At 33.8% G+C, this 27,887-nt stretch overlaps 1 protein-coding gene across 1 annotated transcript; it reads left to right on the forward strand.

The window, feature by feature from the left end:
- Positions 1–27,887, forward strand: LOC136034014 (ras-related protein Rab-2). Its single transcript, XM_065715064.1, has 6 exons — positions 1–151; positions 7,981–8,052; positions 12,513–12,580; positions 16,320–16,495; positions 18,012–18,192; positions 22,413–27,887. Exons 1-6 carry the CDS (start codon positions 106–108, stop codon positions 22,506–22,508), a joined length of 639 nt encoding a protein of 212 aa, XP_065571136.1. The 5' UTR covers positions 1–105; the 3' UTR covers positions 22,509–27,887.

The raw sequence follows: 27,887 nt of genomic DNA on the forward strand, positions 1-27,887 counted from the left end.
ACCAATATATGGCATCACTGCATTCCAACACCTTGTTGTTCGTAGAAGAAACATTAATAGGAAATTATCGATATATTTCTAATTCATAAACTTGAAGAGAGAATAATGTCTTATGCTTACTTATTCAAGTATATCATTATAGGAGATACAGGTATAATGAGAATATTTCATCTTTGACATTTTCTGTGTATGAATTGCTTGGGCTAGTTGGAAGGATGGTCTAGGCGTAGGCTAGTTGGCACAGCTTTTGCACATAGGCTAGGTCTAGGGCTGTATCTGTATCCACTAGGAAAGAAGGCAGTAAATCTGCAATGGGCTATATGATTTAGCCAGGATGAAAGTGAAACCATCATTTGATGCCTATTTTTTTATAATTTTCCTTAATTCAATAAATGCTTCTGGGGCGAATTGCATCTCGAGCCCTTAAAGGGGCCCCAAAGGTATTTTGCATGAATTATGAAAGAGCATAAAAAAGCATCAAATGTTGTTTTCACTTTCATGCTAGCTAAATTATATACCCCACTGCAAATTTATCATGAATTTTAGGTAAATTTATAGCAAACAGTATTACTGGCTTTCATATAAAGTGAATATACCACTCAATGCCTTTTTTTGTGCTCTTTACAAATATAATAATTGCTTCTATAGGAAATTCAGATTTAAGCACTTTTTGACCTCTTAAAAATGACCTAAATATTGGGTATAAAAAAGGCTTAAAACATTGGTCTCAAACCTTAAATACCTTATAACATTGATCTCAAACTTAGTGTTTCATTATAAATCCATTTTTTTAAATGTTATATAACCCACAAGCACTGATTTTCCAATATTAATTTGGATAAATTAATTTTTCCAATGTTATGATGTTTTCTTCTTCCTTGTTGCCAAAACTTCAATTAAATCATGAGTTTTTGGTCGTTTTTTTACAAAATAATAGGATATTTGAAATCACAAATCTGTAATAGTTTAGAAACAAATTTGGGCTATAGGCTATATTTGCACATCAGGTGGGTGGGGGTAAAGCATAGCATATATTAAATAGGTAAACTAACCATTGCTGTATTTAATATAGTTAAATTTAATGCAAACAGTATAACTGGCGTTTATAATAGCCAGCTTTCATATTTTCAACCAAAAACACATGCTTTTATTTAAAATTTGATGTCAAGGAAGAAGAAAACACCAAAACATTGCTAAAATTTATTTATCCAATTTAATTGTGGAAAATCAGTGCTTGTGGACAGTATAGCATTAAAAAAATGGATTTATAATGAAACAGTAATTTGAGTCCAATGTTATAAAGTTTGAGACCAATGTTTTAAGCCTTTTTTATATCCCATATCTAGGTCATTTTTAAGAGGTAAAAAAATGCTTAAATCTGAATTTCCATTAAAAGCAATTATTATATTTGTAGAGCATAAAAAAAGGCATCAAGTTGTATATTCACTTCATATGAAAGCTAGTAATACTGTTTGCTATAAATTTACCAAATTTTATCCCCCCCCCTGCCACCCATCAATGTGCAAATATATACCCTGAAATGTTGACAGCAAAGTTTCAAACAAAAAAATCCAGTGCTATTTTTGTCAACAGCATAAAAAACACAGTTAAATTGAAATGGCATGAAAACAGTTTATATTTGAGTTGTTTAATAAATGAGGTTTGAATCATTACAAAGAATTATTTGTAGAATATATTACTCTTGAACAACTGATTTATAAACTAGTGATAGAACTATGTTTTAACCACTTTTCAATAACTTAACTAGTGTTGATAACTTCTTTGCGTTGTTAGAAAAATGAAATACCTTTAGGGCTCCTTTATGGGCTCAAGATGTAATTAGCCCAGAAGCAATTATGAAAGAGCACAAAAAAGAATTAACTGACATTTATACTTTCATCCTAGCTAAATTATATGGCCCACAGCAAATTTACCAAGAAGGCTAGGTAATAGTCTAGAATTATTTCTCCTCTGAAGGAAATTAGGCTAAATAAAAAAAAAAAACAACAAGTTTATTCAGCTTTAAGTAACAAGCAACATAGTTCAAATTTTCAAAGTTCAAATTTTGTTCCAATTTTTTAAGAATGACCTCTGAATCACAAAGGCTGTTTAATTAGAATAAACAGCTTTTTTGAAAGTACTAAAAATACTTTAGCATAAAGAGTGACTTAAAAAAAATGAGTGTGGGAGGGGGCCTGGTTGCCCTCCAGTTTTTTTGGTCACTTAAAAAGGCACTAGAACTTTTAATTTTCATTTGAATGAGCCTTCTCCCAAAATTCTAGGACCACTGGGTTGATACAATCACTCCTGGGAAAAAAAATAAACATGCATCCATGATCTTTCTCTTGGCAAAAAATGCAAAATTTCACATTTTTGCAGATGGGGGCTTGAAACCTATCTATTATAGGGTTCTCTGATAAACTAAATCTGATGATGTGATTTTCATTAAGATTCTATGATTTTTAGGGGGTGTTTCCCCTGTTTTTTGGAAATAAGGTAAATTTTCTCAGGCTCATAACTTTTGATGGGTAAGACCAAACCTGATGAAACTTATTTAAAACCAGCATAAAAATTTGATTCTTTTGATGTGTCTATTGGTATCAAAATTCTGTTTTTTATAGTTTTGATTTCTATTGAGCCAGGTCACTTTTTACTTACAGTTTGTTACCACAAACTGTTTGACATGTTAATAAAATAAAAGTAGTACCCTTACATTACTTATTTTGGGCTTTTTTCATATATCATGGTTGCTTTTTGGGCACTGCCACCATCCCTATCTAAAGTAAAACTATTGATTTATAGTACTTCTGAAGGAAAAACATTAAAGGAAAAAAACTATATAGGTGACAATTCACCCCCATCCACCCCTTTTAATGGTCCCACATATGACCTAGCCCTAGAATCCCCCTAGCCTTAAGAGTGATCCCAGAATCTTGCATTATTCAGCAGGACTTCAATCTATTTTGGCTATGTTTTTTTTTAAAGGATTCAACATCTCATTGTTGGCTACTTTTGCTAGGCAGTTGTCAGGCAAATATAATATTTCTAATCAAAACTTAATCATCTATATAATCCTCAAATGATGCATATTTGATGAGCCTAGGTCACCTTAAAGTACTTTTACCTTAAATCACACTTGCCACTGATACAATGATCATATAGTTGTTTTAAGTGAAGATAGTGTACTAACTTATCAGGTGAGTTCAAAATTAATGGCCAGGGCTTGTTGCACCACTCCTTGTCAACTGATGATTTGAATGAATCAATACTGGTAGAAGAGACTGTTTCCTGGTCTAATAAGTCCAATAGACTCACCACCTGATTAGAAAAGAATTTGCTTTGTAACTTGTGAGTTGCTTTGCTTTTTCAAAGTTTTTGATCATGTCCTCTTGTTCTTAAATAGACATTTGGCTGGAAGACAATTGGGATAATTTTTTTATGGTTGAGCAGTTTGAATGCCATAATCATATCCCCTCTCTTTTAGCAATAAGCCAGTGAGGGAAGTTCAATTTTTCAAGGCAGGACAGGTAGTGAACATCATAGAAATCTCAGATACATCTAGTTGTATGTATCTGAACTGAATATGGAGTTGCTTGGTCTGGTTTATTAATTGGGTTGACAATGCACATGCCAAACTTAACTACTAAAATTATTTTGCAGGCCTAGACTAGAGCTTTTTCAAAATATATAAACTGCAGAGACTTTAGTTTCCGAAGATACTAGTCCTTTGCAACCATAATGGGTTACTGTTAGAAATTTTAGTTATGAAAAAGGATAGAATTTCAGATAGCTTCTTTTTGCTATCTTGGAAAAAGGTTAGGTTTGGAAAAATGAAACTTTCAGGAATAGATCTAGTTGCTAAAATATGTCTTAGGAAGGTATGTTGAAATACCTACCTCCACTCCTACTCCCTCTAGAGGGCACTGACCTTTGATGAACTTTAAAATTTTTTGTGTGATATAAGTGATACCTTGCAAAATAGATCTTCTGCTTACATGAAACACAAGGAAAGTACTTCCAGCTTAACATCTTTCCTTAATCCCAACTTATGGGGTTTCAAAGGTCTTTAAATACATTTCGTAAATTTAGAAAAACTCATTAATATGGCTTAAAATTTAGCACAAATAACAGGAATTGCACTTTCAGGACTAAAATCAGACAAAACAAAACTGAAAACTGAAAATTAAGGTATAATGTTGTTTTTTATCAACGGGATTCTAAAGTTCAATATATGTCAAATAGGCACAGGGGCATAATTTTGTCTGAACCTGGGAGGAGGGGAGGTGGGGGAAAGTTGAAGCCAAATTTCCCAAATCAAGTAAAAATGACATTGGAAATTGAAAAAAAGAGCCATATAGCACCATAAAGGTAAAGATATACTAAAGAAAACTGACCTGTTTCTGTGGATACTTGAATTATGCAGGCTTATATTAGTTTTGACAAGATTTTGAAGAAACTAAATTTCAGCTGGGGAGGGGGACAATTTGGAATTGCAACCCAAGGCCCAGGAGGGGCAGTTACCTCTCTTAACCTCCTAACCTCTTCTTAATCTAACATATTTCCAAGATAGCATAAAAATAACTTGTCTAGAATTTTACTGGAAAAGTACTTGTGCATCTTCATAATCTTAATTCCCATTATCCTTTTTTTTTGTTAGAGTAGAGTACAAGCAGCTATTTGAAATCCTCAATTTAATGAGTTTTATCCCGTTTCCATTTGTAGTCACCACAAATCCAAAATACTTACAAGATATGTTTTTAAAGTAAGGTGTGTTTGAACATAAATACACAACAAAAGGTTATTTCAGAAAAGTAAATTTATTTTCAGAAAGTACATACTTTACTACTCTATTTTTGTCATAATTGTCAAGTTTGTTCAATTATCATACCTCTTAACCAATTTTAAGATAAACTCTTCATACAGACTTGCTGCCTGCTCCAATAACCAAAAGTTCACCATTGTTTTCATTTCATCAGTGTAATGGTTGTCACTGAGATTGTGTTTGAGATGAACAGATGGTAATTGCTCAGCACAAGACCAGGACTTTAGTTTGGGTAGTCTAAAACTTCCAAGCCAAAAAGGCCAGCAAATTGGAGCTCTGAACTGTAGTGATTGGTCTTGCATTGTCATGGAGCAGTACAATTGCCTTTTTCAGCATGCTATCTTTTGTTTTGAATCACTCCATGGAGCTTTCTCAGGGTTTGGCAGTATGCTTCTGCACTGAAAGTGGTTCCTTGTTGCACATAGTTGACCACCAAAACATTATGCCTATCCCAAAACAATAGCAACATGATTTTGCACTAGGATGGAATATGTTTGGCCTTCACCTTTACAGGTTAGTGTGTGTGTGTGTCTCTATTCCATGCTCAGTTGCTTTGATTATAGTGTGATATGTAAAACCCATGCTTTGTCTCCAGTTTCAATCTGACTCATTAAGTCATCACCCTTTATGTGATAGTGAGTCAAGAACTTAATCACACTCAAATCCTTGGATTTTGTGGTCCTCTGTTAGGAGCTCTGGAACCCAACATGAGCACAGTTACCTAAACTTTAGGTGTTCAGAAACAATTTTGTAAAGTAATGATCTCAATACATCATGAAATTTGTTTGATAGACCTGCTATTGTGAAGCATCTGTTCTCACAAACTTTTGCTTCAACTGAAGCTACTAAATCATCAGTAATCTAAGAAGGGTGACTAGAGCAGTCTTTATCACAGATACTTTTTTGGGATCCAATGAAATTTTGTGTGAAACCTTTAACTTATTCAAGATCAACCCTTAAGCACACAGTGTTGTGTCTTTCTCAGTCCAATCATGATGTGATCTTCTTTCCCCTATGGCTCGAGTTGTGCAGCTAATATGTGGGAGAGAGGTAATCTTAGATGACCTACTATTTCATTTAGTAATAGTAGATGCCCTATTTGGAGAGAAAGTATTATAAAAAATGACCTGAATCCAGCACATGGAGAAAACAAGCAGCAAATACATAATCTACTAAAGCATAATCAATGGCAGTGGGGTTTGGCCCTAAGAAGCAAGTGTACTTGTCTCTAACTCTGTCCTTGCCCAATCTTCCATTACAGAGAGCTAGGCCATTTCCTTCATCATATGCTAATAAATTTTCCCCCCAATGTTTTTTCTCCTAGACTGATTTGTTGCTGCTTTGTGGCATTCTGAAGACCCCTGGCAGGATTTCTGCATCCTCATATGAAAAACTATTCAGGAGCTACCTCTAGTAAATTCAAAGTATATATGTTACCATGGATGTCAAAAAATTGTGAATGCTGACTTTCACCAGCAAATATCAATAAACACCAAATACATCAACAAAAGACCAAATATTTCATAACATTCTTGTGCATGTGGATCCTCACCTGTGAATGTTGACAATCACAGATATGCTCTGATGTCCAAATGGCTGATAAACAGAAGTTAATTCCCATAACAAGAGGAGCTATTATAGGAAATCTTCTGCTGCAATCAGGAAAAATGCTACAAACCCCACAAAAACAATTTCCATGTGCTCAAATTGATGATGCTGTATGAATACAAATCACAGATGTTGACTGTGGTTGTACAGATAGCTTAAATGTTTTCACAGTTGTTCTTGGAATAGAAAAATCTGACTTATATAAACGTGCAAATGAAAATGGTACCTTTAAGCAGCTTTGCACATGTAATCAGTTTGTAATTTGTAAAGGAAAGTTACTTTCAATGGATGAGATTGATTTTAAAGAAATTTTGATAAGAAAAGCAGCTCCAGCTAATTTGACATGCAGTGGGCAAGGCTGCATATGCTGTCACTACCAAAGGAAGTGTCCCACAGACAAAATCAGTTGTAAAAACAAGGGTCTTTTGTGCAATTCAAAGTGTCATAAAAGTTTAAGCTGTTGCAATAAATAAGATAACAAATATTTTGGACACACACAAAGCAACTATGTTTTTGTAGACATTCACCAGAGAATGTTGACATGCAGCATATTTTGGACATTCACAGTAACATATACATTAAAATCACCTACTACAACCAGACAGTCCCTTGCAAAGATCTGTTGTATAAACCATTTTTCTTCTTGTGACATAATTGATGTGTCTTCAGACAAGTAAGAACTATTTTGATGGGCAAGATATACAGAACCAGCAATAAAAAAGGTGTTTTCTCTCTTGAATATACACCACACTATATTCTCTGATTGGCTGGCAAGTCTTGCTGCAGAAGAAAGGGACGTCTGGCTATAAAATGTAATCATACCAACATAATACCAGTTATTCTTAAAGTATTTTGATTTATTGCACAAAAGGAATAGTTATCTAAGGAGGGGCACTGCAGGACATCCTTAAAATTATGCCAAGACTCAACCACACAAACTGTATCTAACTCTCTAAATGTTGCCATTAATGTTTTTTTTTTCACTTTTAAACCTTAAATATTACAGCAAACAATTGACAGAAAGAGGTGTATGGCCACAAGGACCTGAGTCCTCATCAGCAACATTCTCAGAGGAGTCTTCACCACTACCTTTTGAATTTCTAAGTTTCAATGTTGCTCCTTACTTTCAGTTAAAAAACTTGTTTAAAAAAAAGTTAAAAACGTTTTTAAAGTTTTAAAGTTAAAAAACTGTGACATAGTCCTTAGCACAGAATATTGCAGTTTGTGTTTTATTTAAAATCTTGCTTGGTTAGGTGGACTTAGTGTGTTCCACATTTGTTAAGTGCTGCACATCCTGGATCTATTTCCCTGAGTCTCAGGGCCTGGGACAGCTTCTCCACTAGTCTTTTGATTCCTCTAAGTTTAGGCTCATTTGTATGTATGCACATAAAATCTAGTCCTTTGTCAGTGTATAGAACTAGTAGCATATCCTCCACTTATAACACTGAAAAATGTAAAAAAAAATAGAAAAAAAGCTGGCTTTTAACAAGTTTTTTTTTCTGACAATATTTTCTCATGTTTATTCTTTTATGATGTTACTTATTTTTAAGGTGTTGGAAAATCATGCTTGCTGTTACAATTTACAGACAAAAGGTTTCAGCCTGTCCATGACTTAACAATTGGTATGTATTTTCTTCTTCTTCTTGAGCAAAGGTGAAATATACAGTTTATTGCCATTTTTCTTGTTTAAACATTGTATGATGCTTACAAATATTTTGTGGAATTTTGTTAGAAGGTGAATTTCAGTTTCATTATCAGTTTCAGAACTTCAGTAGATAATATGAAAACTTCATTTTTTTGCTTTTTTCTAATCAGTTCCATTTTTATTAATAAGCTTAAAAAAACTTTTTTGCATGCTGACTAAAGGTCTGCATAGGTACCAATATCCTGTTTCTTTGCCTTTGGGCGAGAATGCAATGCATGGTTAGGAGCAAATCATCCAATGCTACCTCTGTTCTTCCCCCCCCCCAGATTTCTTGAGGTACCCATTTAGAGCTGGGTCAACTACTTGCATAGCTTGCATCATAGACCCTTATTCAAACCAAATAACCAGCAATGCCAGGACTCAAACCCCTATCCTCATGGACAAAGGATAAGTCTAGAATGCTACTGAGTACTACTGAGCTAAGACAGCTCATTTAAAAAAGAGATTTTTATAATTAAAAAAAAAACAAACAAAACAATAGTTAAGCAGGAACTACTTCATGTTAATCTTTCCAATGTTATGGGACTGCTGCTTCTAATCCCTTTACTCTCTTTATCACTTCACCTTGGGGAATTGGATGATTTATGGTATCTGGTAAGTTAATATTTAACATCAAACTCTTCTACAATTTATGTTTAATCTTTTTTTTTTATGTAAAGTTACGTATTTGAAAGATACATTACAGCCAACCTTACATTTAGGGATATGGTGAGGCGTATAATGATATCAATTCCTCCTGAGATTGGCCCCCCTGGAAATTGAAAGATAGGGGCTTAAAAAAATTAATTCATCACATATCAAGGAACAAACACTCCAACCATCTGTCTCCATAAGGCTTTGGCATATTTATTCTTGTGAATACGACCGTATTTGCTACTTAAAGGGGTTGCAAACTAACAGAGGGTTGGTTTATAAATAAGGCATTTGCTGCCTCTGTATTTTTCTATGAATTTTTCAAATCGAGTATGCTTTTCTAGCTCACCTGATATGCTTGAAGTCGAAAAGAAAATGTTGTAACGTTTGATAAACAAAAATCATGCCTGAACCATTGAACGTTTTTGACCTATTTTACTCAAGATAGTTAAAGTTCAAACCTTTGTTGTTGTTTTTTGGTTCAACAAAAATAAAACAAAAAAAACTTCTTTCTAATCTTTGAAGCAAGTTTTTCTGAAAACCTACTTCAAGAAAATCGTTGCCAGAAAAATTGAAAGAATTTACAAAAAAAAATTAAACACAAAAATTTTAGGGGAGGATCTTATCTCACACCTTAAAGATTAAAAGTATAGTTTAAACAGACAGTTTCCAATCAATATCTATTGTTAATACCAAGTAATTAGTATATCTAAGTCAATAAAAATGGTGGTTCAACTTAGTTTTGCAAGGGTCACAATGAGCAAACTTACCTAGAATTTAAATTTGAGATTTTTTCTCTATTTTGATGGTTATTTTTTTTCTTATTTCACTTAATTAACTCTTATGAACCATCTTATGCACTTATAGAGATTCAAAGGGTCTTTTGTAGTAAGACAAGACTTGGTCTAAAGTAGTTTAGAATAGGCCCACTTTCTTTCTTCAAATGTTGTTAATGCCCAAGAAACACCATTGTCACCTCCGCCAGTAAAATTAGCCAAGTTGCATAAATGAAATGAAGTTTTTCTTGAATTTAACATCCTGATTGTATTTAAGAAGAAAAAATTAAAATATCAAGAAATTTGTTTGGAAAGCTGGTACCAGTACTAACTTGTTCCTGACTATTCTCTGCTATTACAACGTCGTCTTATCTTTCGCTAGATTCGCGATACAGATGGAAAACTACTATTTTAAGCTCTTGTGTTTTCTAGTTTAAAAAGAATGCCTAAACTCTCAACTCTGATTAATCAATCGAAAATTTGTCGGTTTTAAAGTTGAACAATGTTCAACTCAAGAAATTATGACGGCGTACATAATTGGCATTATAGTTGTGCACAGTTTTGATTTCTTGACAATTGTGACTATATGTCACAACATAATTGTGACAATTATGACTATCGGGCACAATTCCAACAAAATGAAATAAAGTATTTACCGATCCTTTTGATTGTTTAGGTTTTAATCTTTAACGGTTTTACTGTCTTGTTGGTTTTAATTGTTTGGTATGGGTTATCTCCTTTTTTCTGTTGATAATTATATATTTTCCCAGGCATGCTCCATTAAAATTAGGTCATAAAAGCACGAAGTGAGTCATAAGGTACAAAAAAAGAAACAAAAACAAATGTATGCATTTAAAAATGACAAATGTTATGAGGAAAACGATTAAGTTCTCGTTAGCCAAATTATGATTGTCACGAAAGCATAATAATCAGCGTTGTAGTCATCGATAATTTTGATTTTATTAAAAAGTTTGACTGAATATTGCCAAAGCAGAAGGCATGATAATTTACACAGATTTACATCTTCTTTTGTATTTAAATTATCATGTATTAAATTAATTATCATTAATTAAATTAATTAATTAATTAATCAAATTAATTAAATTAAATTTATTATCATTTGTATTAAATTAAATTATTTGTATAGTTTAAATGTTTTATGTCTATGTGACCTTTTCATAATCAACCTCCTTCAGGTCATGGAGCCTTTGTAGGGATTTGTAGATGGATGTGTAATAATTTTACTGTTAAATCAAAATAAATTTATCTATTAAAAATGTAATGCTTGAAAAATGTATGTTAAAAGCAATTTATGTCCCCAGCCTTCCAAATATCTTACTTCCATGACACATTTCCTTGAAGATTTTTCTAGGGTTTCCTGGGATAGTCCTTGGGAGATTTCCTCCCCTCAAAAAGGTGCTCTAAGTTAAACTTTGGAGAAACAATAATGGAAGGTGTAAAAACAGTTCACGTGTTAACAGAAACGGCTGGGGTGTTTTGTCACGAGCATGGTGCTTGTGTCTTCTCATCAGTTAGGTTTTACTACTAGTTAGGTAGTAAAACTACTAGTTTACTACTAGTAGTTTTACTACTAGTTACTACTAGTTAGGTTTAACTTTGTGTCTTAACAGCCTTTTCTCCAAATTTCTTGAGTGACCTGACATTTACAAGTGGGCCTGGAGTCTTCAAATAACGCAGTGCTCGAGGTCCGTGTAATTATATACGAGGTTCCTTATATTTTCCATGTAATTCATATATTTTTGGTGTTTTTTTTTCCAGGCTTGACACCTGCTTGAAACTAGTTTCCGCTCGCTTGTCTTGATGGGGCCTATGAAATTTTTGCCTAATATAAAAGTTTTGTAAATCGAAAATCTAGTACAAGTCAGGAAATACGAAATTGAATACAAGTTTCGAACCATAAAATTTGATAAATGCTGGATCTTATTTCCATCTCTATTCCTCCCTTTATCAAGATCTTTTTTAACACAGTAGGTATTTTCCTTGTATTTTATTGCACTCAATTGCGTTTTATGGTTGTATCATAGAGGAATAAATTCAATATTTCACTATACTGACATCACAGTTCTTAACACAGAATTTGTAAAACAAACCATCATAACTGATAACCTAAATTCTGGAATTTTTTTTTAGTAGGAATTTATCTTTGTCCTATACTTTAGTCAATATTATTGCTCAATTATTCATAAATAGAATCCATAGTCCAAATCTTTGATTAGGACAAGAGAAGTTTTGTGGGGGATATATATATATATATATATATATATATATATATATATATATATATATATATATATATATATATATATATATATATATATATATACAGCAATTTTATGAAAATTTAATATGCTGTATGGTCGTAGGAATGTCTTCAAAGGGACGGAGAGGGTGAGGAGTATGGCGATCCTCTCTACCCCCTTTTCAAAAGACCAAAAACGTAAATAAGTACAAAATATTTAAATATTTTAGTATTCAAAGGGTTTGATGTTTTTACTTATAAGAACCCAAATCTTTTTGAGGTCTTTCTCCCATTGAAACTATTTCAATGGAGTCCCATACAGAAAGAGGTTTCTAATTTTTTGAGGTTTGAGGAATCGAAAAATACCATTTTGGAGGAGCCAAGTTCTGTTGGTGCCCCTCCCGAATCCTGTTTCTGTGTCCACCTGTTGTCCAAACTATCTTGTCCTGAACTCCCACAGTACATTTATTTCTATTTTTTACTTTTATTAAAGGCTGTCTCTCTGGTTAAATATTTAACCAGGTTAAATATTTAACATTTTCCTTAGCTTTCTCCCTTTGCCCCCTAAATGAGTTAGATTCCTCCCTGGAACGAAATGTTTATCTCTATTTTCTCTTATTTAGTTTTATGGTTATTGATAGGCTATTATTTGGTGTTTGCAATATTTCCCCATGCACAATTTTAGTGATAATTATGTTTTACTTGCAGGTGTTGAATTTGGAGCTCGTATGATAACCATTGACGGGAAGCAGGTGAAATTACAGATTTGGGACACAGTTAGTATTGATTTTAATAACTATTTAGAGAATTCAATTTAAGAACAAGTAGGGGAAGAAAACTGTACTGATAAAGTCACTATCAGAGATGAAGGTGTCATGAATATTTTCCAATATCCCAGTACCAGTAAAACATAGAGATTGTAACCTATTTTTCTGCATTTAAACGCCCTGAAGATACAAAAAAACGTGTTTAGCTAAATGGTGCCCCAACAGATTCTGTACCTGGAAAGAAGCATACCCCTTGCCCCCTTAGCTATGCCAATGAGTACCAGCAATATTAATGAAAATCTGTTGTTCAAAGAATCAAACTAATCAAAATATGATAATTTGTCTAAAGACTCAAATTACTGAGAAACTCCAACTTCCAGACATGGTTTTCAATTATTTAACCAATGATTGTAAAGTGCTGAAAAATGATTTTGAGGGATCAGTTCTTAATTCTCATTCTATCCGTTGGTTTGTCTATTAATAATCCATAAGTATAGAGCAAATAATTAGAGCAATACGGCATTGGATTTTACAATCCCTCTTGGTGGTGCTGATCTCCGTTTCATTGCCCTTCAGCCAAAAAGTGTAATGGAGGGAGGGGGGTTAGCCATCCTGTGCTTTTGCAACCCTATTCCTGTTTAACTTCCCCAGATTTCTCCAGGTACCCATTTAGAGCTGGATCGACCATGACGTAGCTAACAGAGTCACGCCACTGGTTTCCGACTAAGCCAAATGAACTGCGACGCGAGGACTCAAATCCCCTGTCCTCATAGACAAAGGGTCTCAAGTCTAGCGGGCTAACACTTGGCTAGAACGAGAATAAATCCTAGATAATATTCCCCCAGGTCAGCTTGTCCAAATTTGAGCTTAGTTATGATCCTTTCTGTTTAAATTAAATTGTTCCATATAAAAATACTTTTAATTTAGAAATCTATTGTTGAAGATTTTTTTATTTTCATAAAGCGCTTTTCGTTAACGAAAATTACTATTTCATCTTTCTTTAAAGTATTCTATAGGTGCACTATAGAGGAAAATATGTAAGGAGTGAAAACTCTTGAACTGCAAATGGAGTTTTTTTTTTATAAATATTGAAGTTCGGCTTTTCCTTATTTTTATAGACATGTTTGTTTGGGTAAGTTTTCATGCAACCAATTCAAAAGATCGTATTTTATTTTCATTGTTCTTGGTATTTTAATACACCTGCTGTGTTTCTTTGAATGCTCAGAAAATAATTGTTGGCTTACTTTACCGCAAGCATAGCATATTTTGAAGTTCATAAATTTTGTGGTAACAGGATGAGCCGGAAAAAATGATGTGACAGAATTTATCTTAATCAAGAAGAAAATTTTAGGCTATTTATAATAGTGCACCTATTGAGTCTGTAAGACAGAACTTTTTTGTTGTAAGTGTCCCGAGCTTCCCATAGTATTTAGTTGCTATGGAGAAATTGTCAATTGGTAATAAACACTGATGTATTTTAATTAAAAGGGAAAATAGTAGGTTCTTTCTATGTTTCGATTTTAGTGCGAAAGCACAGGATGGTTGGCCCCCAACCCCCCATTGCACTTCCTGGCTGAAGGGCCAAGAAACGGAGATCAGCACCGCCGGTAGGGACTGTAAAGTCTAATGCCGTATCCTTTACCTTTTACCTTTTATATATATATATATATATATATATATATATATATATATATATATATATATATATATATATATATATATATATATATATATATATATGTATACATGTATATATATATATACATATATATATATATATATATATATATATTTGTGCCTAAAATCAAATATATGAATTAAAATAAAGTAATTGTGGGCATCAAGCCATTGCTAATTGTAGAAAAAGCCAAGGCAGATAGTCCGATTGAGTGAGAGGTAAATCTGGCGTAAGCTTTTATTAGGATGGTGTAGAAATAATGTCTGTTCATTTTTTAATATTATATATATATATATATATATATATATATATATATATATATATATATATATATATATATATATATATATATATATATATATATTAACATTAGGTGCCCCTTCACTTGAAACATTGTTTACAGTGTCCCCCTCCCCCAACAAAAATCAATGTTAGTTTTGCACCTCCCCGCATTAGCTATGTACCCCCCTCCCGCCAAAAAATGTACCCCCCTCCCGCCAAAAAAATGTTTTTAAATTGCTTAACAAAGCATGGGATAGCACCCCAAGGAGTTATCAAGGAGCTCCAAGTTGTGACCGCCCATCAAAACAAGAAGCTGTATTTGGTTATTAAAACCATAAAACACATAATTTTCCTTACTTTTATTCATCTAAACCTTTACAGTCAATTAATAGACCATAAACCCTCCCCCCCCCTTTCACTCCATCAGAAAAGGCTAAAAACATGGTTCAAAAATCCGTAAAAATACAGTGAAAAGCTTTTAAAGTGAGGTTTGTGCTAGTCATAGTTATGTATATTGCACACAAAAACCCGCTTTATAGGCTTTTGAACTGTATTTCTTTGCTCCTTTTTAGGGGACGGGGGTGTGCTTTAGGGGACGGGGGTGTGCTTTTGAGGAGGAAACATTGTTAACAATATTTGAAGTACAGGGACTACTTAATGTAAGTTGATTTGTTATCAGTAATATTAATATTAATTCATAATATCAATAGTATTAGTTTGATGAGATATTTGTTTTAATGTTACTAGTGCAGGGGTCCTGTAAGTTGATTTGCTATATAAATTCTTTAAATTATTGTTAATAATAAAGTTTTCTACTATTAAATCCTTCAATCCTCGAAACCACCCAACCCGAAACTTAGATCATAAATATTAGTAATAAGTTGGAATAGTGACATCCGTTTGAGTGCTTTATTAAGAAGTAATTATTTCACAAGATAAAAGAGCCGAATTTGTGTCTCACGTCATAGAGAACTAGGAACTCTATAAATTTCAAATAGTAAAAACCAGTGCGACTTCGAATAAAACTAGGTCCATATAATATCGTAAGTTTAAAAGAACCGTCGGAAAAGAAAAAAAAAATCAAAAGATATAAGACTATTTATTTAAATGCTCAGTTGCTATATATTAAGAAGTTTAATTTGAAACTCATTTTGTAGGTATTAATAGATATGTTATAACTGAATTGAGATCTTGGCAACATTGCGGCTTGTATGGTTGTGGTTACTTGAATGAAGTTGAAACTTTATTTAGAAATGGGCATTATAATCCAACCAAATTTGTGCTTGTGATGCAGAAATTTAAATCTTACAACTATTTAGAAATTAACATTAGGAATAATTTTGTTTGTGTGTGTAGATATCAGAAAGTCATGGCGCCAGCTTTTGGGGGATGATACCGTTTGCGCCACAAACAGAACTTTTTGGCATCTCTTACACTCCTTTGCGAAGAGACTAAGATATCTCTCTTTTGTTTTTGTAAGTGTAGATATAAATGACAATTATTGTTGGCCGTTTTGGACATCAAACACTTGGAATATTTGGACGTTTTGGACGTCCAACAATTGTTGTTGGACATCATGGCTTTTTTTCTTATTTGTAAATTCGATGTGTGTGTTAGAAGATTTTTCAGTTGTTTTATGTTCAAACTTCAGTAATAATCTCCCTCTAGAAAGTTACAAATATATCTTGGATTGGGAAGTTTATAGTTAAGCCTTATTATCAAGTCCAGCAGAGGTACTTGGAGTGAATAACAGGGATTATACTCTTTCATTATTTTAATTTCGTGCAGGCTGGACAAGAAGCCTTCAGATCCATTACCAGGTCTTACTATCGAGGTGCTGCCGGGGCGCTCCTTGTGTATGATATTACAAGACGTGACACATTCAATCACTTGACAGCGTGGCTTGAGGACGCTCGTCAGCACTCAAATTCAAATATGGTCATTATGCTGATAGGAAATAAAAGGTGAGCTTTTCTTGTTGCTTATTGTGCTTTACATTTATGCCTGGAAACACTAGTATGACCTCTGAAACTCATCCATGTGCAAGGTTGTATCCAGGGGGGCTAGTGGATTTGAATCCCCCCCGGAAATGTTTGTCCGACTCGTAAAAACGTAGTAAAAATGAATATAAACAAATTTTGATGCGTTTTCTATACCCCCTCCCCCCAAAAAAGCAAATCTGTCGTACCCCCCCCCCCCCCCCCGAAAAAATTCTGGATACGACCCTGCCTATGTGAGTCAACTTTTGTCAGAAAATGGGGATTGAGCCTTCTTCAGCCCTTTCACTAAAATATTACCATCGATTGAGCGAAGGAGATAGGACATGTCTCGCCAGACCATCCTTTCCAGCCTCAAATCAAGAGGCTGCTTGGGGGATCATAACTTGGATCCAAGAAATAAATAAAAATCAGCAAGATCGAAACTTTTTAAAAATATATTGTAATTAAATTATTCAATTTCCCAGGCTCATATAGATGTTTAAAAATGAAATCAAGCACACTAATGAGATAGTGAATACCTCAACACTTCGGGATGTTACCGAATTGCTTCTTTCCAATTACTTTCGATAGATATTTTTTAGCCACAAAAACAACAGAACTCCTATAAACTTGGCTTAAGGTTGATCGCCCTCACACCAGAGAAATCTCTAATAGCTCTTTTTTGGAATGGAAGTGATTAATCCAATTTTCCATTATTAGGTTTTTTCCAATTTTCAAATATTTCAATTATTAGAAACCTAATAATTTTGGCAATGCGTCTCTTTCGTATTGATTCAAACATTAATAATCTTTTGATTTTCAAAGACAATCCCACTTAAACAGGAAGCTTACAACTTCTTGAGCTGTTTGGTGCCATCTGTCTGGGTGTCGCTAGATGGTGCCATAAGTTTTTGCAAAATTTTCACCCAAGTTTCTTTTTTAAACCATCCCGAAACTGCATATGGAGAGATCTTTCTCGCTGAAAATTAAATTCCGGCTATATATGGTTCGGAAAGTTTCCAGTTGATCTATTCAAACATTCAGGTGTCATTTTAACTGTTCTTGGTACCTTGATAAAATTGAGCCATGCAATTTGTCTCAAGAACTGAAATATGTGAATATAATATAACTTTTTACGTTGAATCTTGACATACAAGAAAAAGCTTTCTCCAGCCCGATTTTCCGTATAGTTCTTTCTTTCTTTTTCTTTTTTTAATGAGTGTTCTGAATGTTAAAGAAAAAGAAATATCGTTTAAAGAGCTCTCTGCTCCAAATTTAAAATTTGCTTAAAATTTAAAATTTCTGCTTAAAATTTGTTATGCTAAGTTCAAAATTTAATCTTGTATCCTCATTTTTTTCATGTATCCACAGTTTTACAGAATACATTTTCGAATTTTTCTGGTCGAACTTTTAGGGTTTTCGGAAGAAAAAAAAATAAAATGTGGTGGAGTGTGATTTTTGTTCTTGTTCTTTTTGTCAAATATATTTCTATCTTTTTCAGTGACTTAGAATCAAGACGCGAAGTAAAAAGGGAGGAAGGAGAGGCTTTTGCCGAAGAGCATGGCTTAATATTTATGGAAACTTCGGCTAAGACGGCTGCCAATGTAGAAGAGGCTTTTATAAATACGGCTACAAAGATCTACAACAAGATACAAGAGGGTGTATTTGACATAAATAACGAGGTAAGGTCGCCCACTTAATCGTTTCTTAACTATTTATTAATTATTATTTTTTAATAAGTCTTTATTTATTTATTGGTTATCAGAAATTTGTTCATTTACTGACTATGCTGAGCGTCAAGTTTCGTTTCGGGCCTGTCTTTTTATGATTTCAGGTATAGTGTCAGGATTTCGTTATTTGTCTGTCTTACTGTGAATGTCCGAAATTTGGCTAATATCGAAATTCTGTGGTGAATATCCAAAATTCCGTTTTTTCTGCTTGGATTCAATTAGCTTTGCGAGTCAGCTTTTTCACTTCTATGCAATTTATGGTGGTAAAAGTTAAAGTTAAGTTAGGTGTGAGCTAACCGAACCCTACATGACCTAACTAAACTTAATTTAACCTAATCTGTCATCATCAACCGTGCATTAAACCGGAAAAATTGACTGGCAACGCTGACTAAATCCAAGGAGAAGAAAAGAGTTATTTCTGACATTCACGGTAACATCTAAATACCTGAAAAGTGCTTCATTTGATAAATATCTGAACGAAAGTTTTATCATTTTTAAAGCAGAAGTATCCTCAAGCGATGTCCACATGCAGGGGGGAATTATAATCCCTCCCCCTTCCAAGATTGACCCGCAGAACTGACGCTTCTGTAATTAACCACCGATGCATTAGTTCATGATGTTCCTCAAAAAAACACAAATCTACCTCTGAATTTTCGTGCCGTTAAGTTTTATTGTTATTTTCGTCAAATGTATCAAATGTCGATGTATTTAGGCCTTACTCTAATTCTGGAAGGGTAAGTTGATTATCAGTCACTTGCTCCAGCATTTGATATGGGGGGAGGGGGAGAATCGAAAAAAGTAAAGGAGGCTAAAAAGATCACGAATATTTTGAACCTGAAATCAAATTCTAACTGTAATAAAAAATATTTGAACAGTTTCCAATTTTAAGAAAATACAGTTTTACACAATCAAAGCGAAAAAACTAAAAATGAATTTATTGTTTTAAAGAATTAATCTTGCATAGCTAACAATTTTTGCAGATTACATAAACCCTATTTTCAACCCTATTTGACAATCCAACAATGTAAGTTGAGAATATAGACTATTACCGGAAAAGTCCTAAAGCATAGAACATGTTTTTTCCCCTTGTTTTTCTTCACGATTTTCAAATAGATGGAATCAGGGAGCGAAAACGCCCTTTAGATTGATATTCAAACTTACAAAACCAAGACATAGTCTATGTTGATCAAAGGGAAATAACTATCTGTTGTAACCATACAACCCCTAGTATTTTTTCCCCTGAAGTTTGCCGCTACCACAAATGTAATATAGTGATTTTTATTTTGTTCAAATAATACAATGAGGCAAGAACTGTCAAATATAGACTCTTTAATTCAGAATTTCGTTTAAAAAAAAAGTAAGAAAGAAGTTTGGAAAATTGGAAATCAAAAAAGTTTCTTATAAACCAATATTTTTGTTCTTAGTTTTATTAATTTAGCTAAATTAATCAATTATTCCGCCTAAAATCTCGTATTTTGGCTATGTTATTTCTTATATGTTTGGGGGCCACAGTCAAAATACCTTGTCCACACCCTTTTCTTTTTCTTGTTTGGATTAGTAAAGAGGTTTTACTACATAATCTCATCATCGAAATAGAATTTTGAGCTGTGCTGCGTGTTACTACAGTTAAGTTTGAACTCTGGATCACGTGTTACCAACCTGAGGTCAATCACACTCCGTCACTACAGGACTTTGTTTTTTTTTTCATGTGTCTCGTCTTACTGTATCTATTAAGGAGGTGTGTGAGTGGCAGTATTACCATCCTACAACACATTCTATTATTTTTTAGTAGTTTTTTTTCTTTAAGTATTGAATTGGCAATATTTCTAGGGCGTATTCTACGCAGAACCATTCTGAAAAAAAAAACAGATTGTACTGCATTTTTTTTATAAGTTGTACAGGACTAATTATCGAGGAATTAATTGTAGCGATAAAAAGAGAAAATTTATAAGTTGGTTTACTCATTATTGAGGTATTATAGGTAGTTTTGGTATTGAATTGTAAATGCAATGATGGGATATCATCAAGAGCTAGGCTGTCGTACGAGCTGTGCTGCGTGTTACTACAGTTAAGTTTGAACTCTGGATCACGTGTTACCAACCTGAGGTCAATCACACTCCGTCACTACAGGACTTTGTTTTTTTTTTTTTTTTTCATGTGTCTCGTCTTACTGTATCTATTAAGGAGGTGTGTGAGTGGCAGTATTACCATCCTACAACACATTCTATTATTTTTTAGTAGTTTTTTTTCTTTAAGTATTGAATTGGCAATATTTCTAGGGCGTATTCTACGCAGAACCATTCTGAAAAAAAAAAAAAACAGATTGTACTGCATTTTTTTTATAAGTTTTACAGGACTAATTATCGAGGAATTAATTGTAGCGATAAAAAGAGAAAAGTTATAAGTTGGTTTACTCATTATTGAGGTATTATAGGTAGTTTTGGTATTGAATTGTAAATGCAATGATGGGATATCATCAAGAGCTAGGCTGTCGTACGTTTAATTTGTGCTTGTTAAGCTCAGCTCGGAATGAAACGCCCCACCGTGCTAAGAGAATAAAACTGCATGTAATTAAAATCATAAGGAGGGAGAGTGTCTCCATAGTATACATTTTTTCAAATTAGAAAGCTGTGAAACTTACTGCCGAAAATCGCATTTTGTCTTAAAGTTAGCTTAAAATCCTATTTACGCTCCATTGTAACTCAACCCTATTGCATCTCGTTCCGCATTCACCTCAGTCTCATTTAATTGAACAAACTGTGATACAGCTCAACTTCCGTTCGGGCTAATTGACTAAATAATATAACTGAACGACATTTGTTTTGTTGCAAGTGATAATAGTTTGACTTAAAATCAAATTGTCTTTATTTGTTAGTTGCTGAGGTTTATTTTATGCATTGGGGTCCACTTAACCCAGGCTCTCAGGGATATAAGTTTCGAACCGATCAGACGAAGATAGTTTGTTGGCATATTTTTGGACTCGTACAAAATCAGTAACCCATGACAATTCAATTTTAGATGTATATTTTTTTAAACGAGTGGGAGTGGACTAATTTGGTGTCTAATTAATTTTCCACGTGGTTGAGTTGAAGGGGTTGCATTTAAATGAAAGTTGAGTTACATAATCACCGCTCATTTATCTAGCAAAAGTTATAACATGGCATGAAAAAGCTGATTTTTTTTAACCGAGTGCCAAATTTTGTCGTATTATATTTTCTACTAGTTTCTGTATATTGTCACAGCTTCTCATAGCATATAGGTTGAACCACATCAAGGTTTGGAAGGCTAATGCCCCCCCCCATCCACTCTAGCGATTTGCACGGCAGTGAAGAAGCTTAGCTTGACAAACTTCAACGCTATTGGTAAACCTAGAGGAAAGTGCTGCTATAATTATTGCCTTCGACTGTTAGAAAAACATTAATACATTTATGGATCGCACAGGTAACATAGAATATTCAGTGAAAATTCTCAAAAAAATGATGCTTGGAATCTGTTTGAATCGGACAATTTTCGGTCTCAAAAGTTTTCATGATTTATTCAAACTTTAATCGAGAGATAGCTTCTCTAAGTTCAGTCTAGACCAAGGACGAAGTAAGAATACCAATGCTTGGAGGGGGAATTTCAACCTCCCTCCACCCCTCCCCTGCATACAAAGAAAATATTAAGTCTTTAGAATATAAAAGAAATGATTAGGTAATATAGTATCCGGTGTTATCCTTTCCCAGAGATGAAATTAGGGCAAAACTTGTGTCGGTTGGTCTTCCACTCCGTCAAAGAATCGAAAATAAAAGTTGTTGACATACTTAGTTTCTTCTAACGATACAGTCTTCACGGTTGGTCGAACCTAGGGACGAAGTAAGGCCATTGTTTCTTGTAAAATATGTTGGAGAGGATATTTTATTATCGGATAATACGTTTTTTGCCGATGAAATGGTGAGTTTGTTTAGTGATGTGACCATCATGGGAGGGTTTGTAAAAAATACGCTATTATTCTTAAAATAGTGATTCATACGTTTACGTTTTAATGATTTTTGCTAAAATGTCCTATGTCTCTCTCGTATTAGTCTTGAGGAACTACTCCTCCTCTTTCCCTTATGTGTGGAATATCTTCATATATTATGGATTTAATGTAGGATATGGGTTATAAAATATTTGTTATTCTCTTTTTTTAGGCTAACGGAATCAAAATCGGACCCCAGCATCTTCCGCAAGGAGGCAGTGCTCAATCGGCTAGTGCGTCGGGTGGGCAATCTGCCGGGTGCTGTTAAAAATCTGTCAAGTTGCAGTATGTACTATTTCTTTCAACGCTATTAATGATGGAAATGTTCTTGGCAGAAGATTTAAATTCAGAAAACATGAAAAATGTTTCCTATCCGTGTATTTGAGAAAACCGAATCAATTCTAAAATAGCAATGGCATTATTAAATGTCTATCCACATGTTTACTTCAGTTATTTCTGCTCAGTTCAGCCAAGAATAGCGTTGTATTAGTAGGGCATAAGTCTCTTTGCTATAGGATTTTATTTTCATACGAGTTATTTATAAATGTAAAGCATTAGAGTAGTAGTGATTCGGTTAGGAGTATTTTAGATTTCAAGTTGTAATTAACCATGCGTGTTTATTCTTTTTTTAACGGTAATTTAAAGCAGGCTGGTAAAAGCGTCTCCTGGCCGGAAAAAAAAATGGTCGTCTGGTCTGTGAAAAACAATATTTTATCTTGTAAAAAACTGTTTGTTGGCCTGTAAAAAACGGTCTATTAGGTGCCTATAAATGGTTAGCTGGCCTGCAAAAAATGGTCTGTCAGCGTGGAGAAACCGGCATGTCGACCTTAAAGCGGTTGTTGGTCTATTAAGTGATAAGTGGCGTGTTAAAGGGTCTATAGGTGCGTAAATAATGGCCGGTCCTTCTCCTAAGAAAAACGTTCTTTCGGTTTGCAACAAAATGGTCTATTGACTTATAAAATCACTGGCTTTAAAATTGACCTATATCAACCTTTAGTTAGGTTACTAAATACTTAATCTTAAAAAGTGATTCTTTTTTTTCAATGATGTACTACGTTAGTCGATAACAAATACGTAAATATTTGAATCATGCCATTTTAATTAAAATGTTAGGACTCGTGAGTCAATTAAATTCCCAAATCGATTTAGCTCCGTTAAAAAAAGAAAGAAAATGCGAAGATATTGGCAGAGAGTATGCATCCCTGATTTTGATTATATAAAATAAATAATTCTAGTGGGAATAACTTCCCATATTTTTTTCATTACCAAATGGAGAATAGCCTAGTCCAAGAATTCTCATTTTAGCCAGCAATAATGAGGAGAAACATGTAACGTCAGAAAGTGGAATCAATAGCGTTAGAGTGAATATTTACAAAATCTAAGCGGTTCATTCTTTTTCGTGAGATTGATAGATTTTATAAATTTTTTAAATGCTTTCATCATTATCTGCTTCTTCCTGAAGAATTACCGCCAACTTCAATTAAGAGCCGAATTTTATAGAAAATTTTAATGCGTCAATGCCCCTAAAACAATACAATAAAAAGGAACTACTCAATAGCCTTTTGAAACAATTTTAAAGTTTTAATTCTTATTATGACGAACTCCCACCTCGGGGGGGGGAGATTTCCCTGCGTGATTTAAAAACGGTCATGATTAAAAGAAAAACGTGTTTTTTTTAACTAAAAGTAAGGAGCAACGTTAAAACTTAAAACGGATAGAAATTATAAGGTATACAAGGGGCTGACCCTCCTCAATCCCTCGCTTGTAATGCTAAAGTTTTTAAAAAAGTCTCTGCGTTCAGATTTCAGTAGCTTCCAACAGTTTCATTGCTTCCGTTGCCATGAAAAAGCACGTTCGGACTTTCCCAAACCCTTGAAGTTGTGCTCTTCATATGGATGCCATATGAATATTTTTTTCATATGTTTTTGCTTAGCAATGGTTTTTGTAATTTTAAATCACTGGAAGCACCGTTCGTTATCTTATCTGTTCCAAACTTCAGCTTATTGACAGATGTATCTTTCATCATAGAATCCATTTTTGCTAAAAGCTCCAGCTTAGCCAAGTGGAATTTGCCCTTTTCAGGGATATAGTACGTATGGCCAAGAGATACTCCAGGAACGTTAATATTTACTTTGTTAAGGGGGTTAAATCCTTTAGTATAATGAGTGACGGGAACATTTTCTGCCTCTTGAAAGACGGTGAATTGATTTCCACACTGCTCTGGATTTTCTTTGAAGGCCTATCAAAAAATTTTCCCAGGATTTCTTCGTAATGACGGAGATGTAAACACTGCTACTTTAGATACGTAACATGCAGTCTAGGGTCTTTCTTGGCATTTTCTTGACATAGTAGCTAGCAAAAATGCTCCATACGCTATTCTAGCAACAATCATAGCATTTAATTAACAACATTCGGATTTTAAAAGTTTAATACCATTAGATGGGTTATTACCTCATATGTCTGTGTTTTTAAGAATAATAGTGAAAATTGTCAGTTAGTCTCGTTTCACTTAAACAAAAGCAAACAATAATATATTTTCTAGCCAAGTAACAGTTTTTCCAGGCTGGGAGACAATGTTTTCGCTATGTGTGAATTGACCATAAAAGAAGCTTAATGGAAGGCTTTTATTTGTCATGAAAATTTTGGCTTTCGCTGTTTTGTACTTTTAGTTGTAGTGGCAACTAATAGAATTGCATAGCGACAATCTGCAAGATGTGTATTGTGTGTTTGTCGTTTAGTCTGAAAAATTTTCGTTCAAAATTGTTTTTTCACTTATCGCTATTTTTATACGACGCAAATTTCTTGGGCAAGACGCATTATTTTGCCTCGCGTTGAATCTAGAATTATTTTAATCAGGAAAACAGAATGCAGTAAAAGGAACGAACGATAATATATTCTATTAAGTGACTGATATTGGTCACCCTTTTTAATCATTTATTCACAGAGTTGTTCGATTCTGATGTGTATTAAAATTGTTTAATGTCGTCATACAACTCGGGATGTGTAATTTTTCGGTATTTTGACTTGCCTTTTATTACGTTTAAAGAGGGGACAGAGTGAATCTTGATTTCCATATTTTACCCTTGAGTATGGACTGGTTGGCGCTTGCGTCGAAGTGTCCGATAGAATGCTGTAATAAAGCTGTGTTGCTTGGAAAAAGGAATATTCTATCTTTTTTGTCAGCCTTAAAACTTCTTCGCGTTAACATTTGATCTTATTAAAATGCTTTCCTCCGAAAAATTTAACAATAGTCACCGAAAATGTACATTTTCAGTCTTGACTCCCCCTTCCCTAGGAAAAAAATATGCCTTTCCTCATTCCCTTTGAAGAACAAGACAAATGAGAATCTACTAGTATTTTTGGGCCAATGCTCTAGTCGATATTTTAGGTATTTTAGCAATGCTAATATTATCATATTACTATGACATTTTAGCAGTGCTAATTACTGTAGTTGAGTAAGCTTGAATCCCAATGTTTTATTTAGAATCTCTCTTTCTCTCTTCATTATCCTTTCAACATTTTAAAATGTTTCACGGATTGAAGAATAAATCGGTGTCGAAAGAGCTATCTTTGTAAAAAGAAGGAAGTGAAATAGGGATCATAGAAGTAGTCATTTTAATCCAATAGTTAATTTCAATTACCGTTTGTCAGTACTTCACGCTGTTGTGGCTTATATTATAGTCTCTGAACATTATTTTGTAGGTCCGATTATGCCCCTGTTTTTGTTCCTAAGAATTGTGTCGCTCTTTGCCTCCTTATAACCTTGTAACTGCATGTGAAAATCTTACCACAAATTTCTTGCGTTCCCAAGGAGTCGCTGAGTTACGGTCAAAACCCAGCCTTTAATTAGACATGTAAGAGCATGCACTGCAAATCTTTTTTACGGGATAGATTTCACTATCTGCTCAAGCATAGACGTGGAAGGATGGTGGGACTATTTCTCGGCGAGATTGGTCCAAAATGCCTCTCCCCTCAGTTTTGACCAAAATGTCCTTTGATGGTATTGTTCTTTTGCCGTTTTCATGGTTAATATCTTGTTATGTTTTGTTACAGTCAGACAGTTTCAAAATTGTAAATCCCCCCCCAACCCGTCTCCCACCGCCGCTTCTGTAAATGTGTATTGTATGTGCAAGATTGCTAATTGGATGGATGCTAAAAGTTGTAACTTCCTGTTTTTTAGAAAATAAAAACGAAAAGCAGAATTATTTTCTATCTTACGCATTATATTAACGTTGGTTTTTGGTTTGCCACTTGAATAGATGGGGTGTCAAGGGTATAAGATACCCCTTGTTACACGGTAAAAAAAGAGAGAAAAACCAAAAAACAGTTGTATTTATTGTTGCTGTCTGTCTCAAACCATGCATCTTGCGTCCTACGAAAAGTGCGTTTTTGTAAATATTATCTGTTTCCTCTAATGATATCAAGGATAAATCAACTGATAAGATGTTATACATGCGAGAAAATCCTCGTTAACATCCTAAGGAGATAAAATATTAGGGAGATAACATGGTAAGGAGTGGTAAGGCAAATGGTAATGGTAAGGAGATAAAATGCAAATGATGAATTAAACTGGATTGGAAAGGTTCGACTCACTGTAAAAAAAGTTCAATACCGTTCCTGTCTTTTAAACCGGCAAACGAAAAAATGACGCCATTGTTATGTAATTGTCGATATATTGACCTTGAGGGATTTCTTGACGTCCTTGAATGATTTTTTTTTCTGTCTTTCCTAGGTCTAACTTCAGTAAAAATCATAGCTACTTCACAGTTGAAGTTCTTTGCGATTTAAGGTAAAAGGAACTTCTAATAGCACTTCAGTTGAGGTAATTCATAAGGTGTTATGCAACATTTACATGCAAAACTCAAAAGAGATAGTGCACTTTATAGAACAAAGCAATCGTTTGGTTGAGCCCAGATTCGTATCCAGGATTTTTCCGGGGAGGTAGAAATAAATTTTGAAAAACGCATTAATAATTTGTTTTTATGTTTTTTGAGTCGGACAAATATTTTTTGAGAGAGGGGGGGTCCAGTATCTAACACCCTACCCCTAGATACGGCCTTGGTTGAATATATTATTTCCGAACTTCTTTGTTTCTCATGAATATTTAGAAGTCTCGTTTTTTCCCCAACAATCCTATTTTCTCATTTATATCCAGCTTTTCCCTCAGAAATAGTCGTTAATGATTAAAACTTCTGATATCTAATTACTGCCGAGACTTGGTCATCTAAGCAAACTTTCTTTTTGCAGGCAATTATGTCTTAAGGCCCTTTTGCAATGAGACCTTGCTAATACTGATATTTAGTTACCGCTAATTTGAGGTCATCAGATTTTTGTTGACTTTTCTGATTAGTTTGAATTAGCCCCAAATTTTGGTATTAGTTAAATCTCATTATTACTAGGTCTTCAATAAGAGTAGAAATAAGAGAAAAGATTCACAGCCCCCTTCCCATCATTTGTAAATATTTATTCTTTTTTTGGTTTTACTAGAAAAAATCAAATTCGGAATTATATTCGATTTTTCTTATTACGTAGGTTAGCTATTCTGTTTGGTCTAGTCTTGCTGTGCACTTATTTTTATTCATTTTTAAGTCCTGAAATTGGTGATTTTGATGTGTTTCATTCCATGATAAATAAACAATTGAATGGC

Source organism: Artemia franciscana, chromosome 12 (assembly GCF_032884065.1).
Source record: "Artemia franciscana chromosome 12, ASM3288406v1, whole genome shotgun sequence".
Lineage (NCBI taxonomy): Eukaryota > Metazoa > Arthropoda > Branchiopoda > Anostraca > Artemiidae > Artemia > Artemia franciscana.

What these genes read in the sequence shown, in the direction of transcription:
- LOC136034014 (XM_065715064.1), top strand. Translation starts at nt 106, where the DNA reads ATGTCTTATGCTTACTTATTCAAGTATATCATTATAGGAGATACAG. An exon ending in TGTCCATGACTTAACAATTG is followed by an intron (nt 8,053 to 12,512) that starts GTATGTATTTTC and finishes TTTTACTTGCAG; the next exon opens with GTGTTGAATTTGGAGCTCGT. An exon ending in ATGCTGATAGGAAATAAAAG is followed by an intron (nt 16,496 to 18,011) that starts GTGAGCTTTTCT and finishes TATCTTTTTCAG; the next exon opens with TGACTTAGAATCAAGACGCG.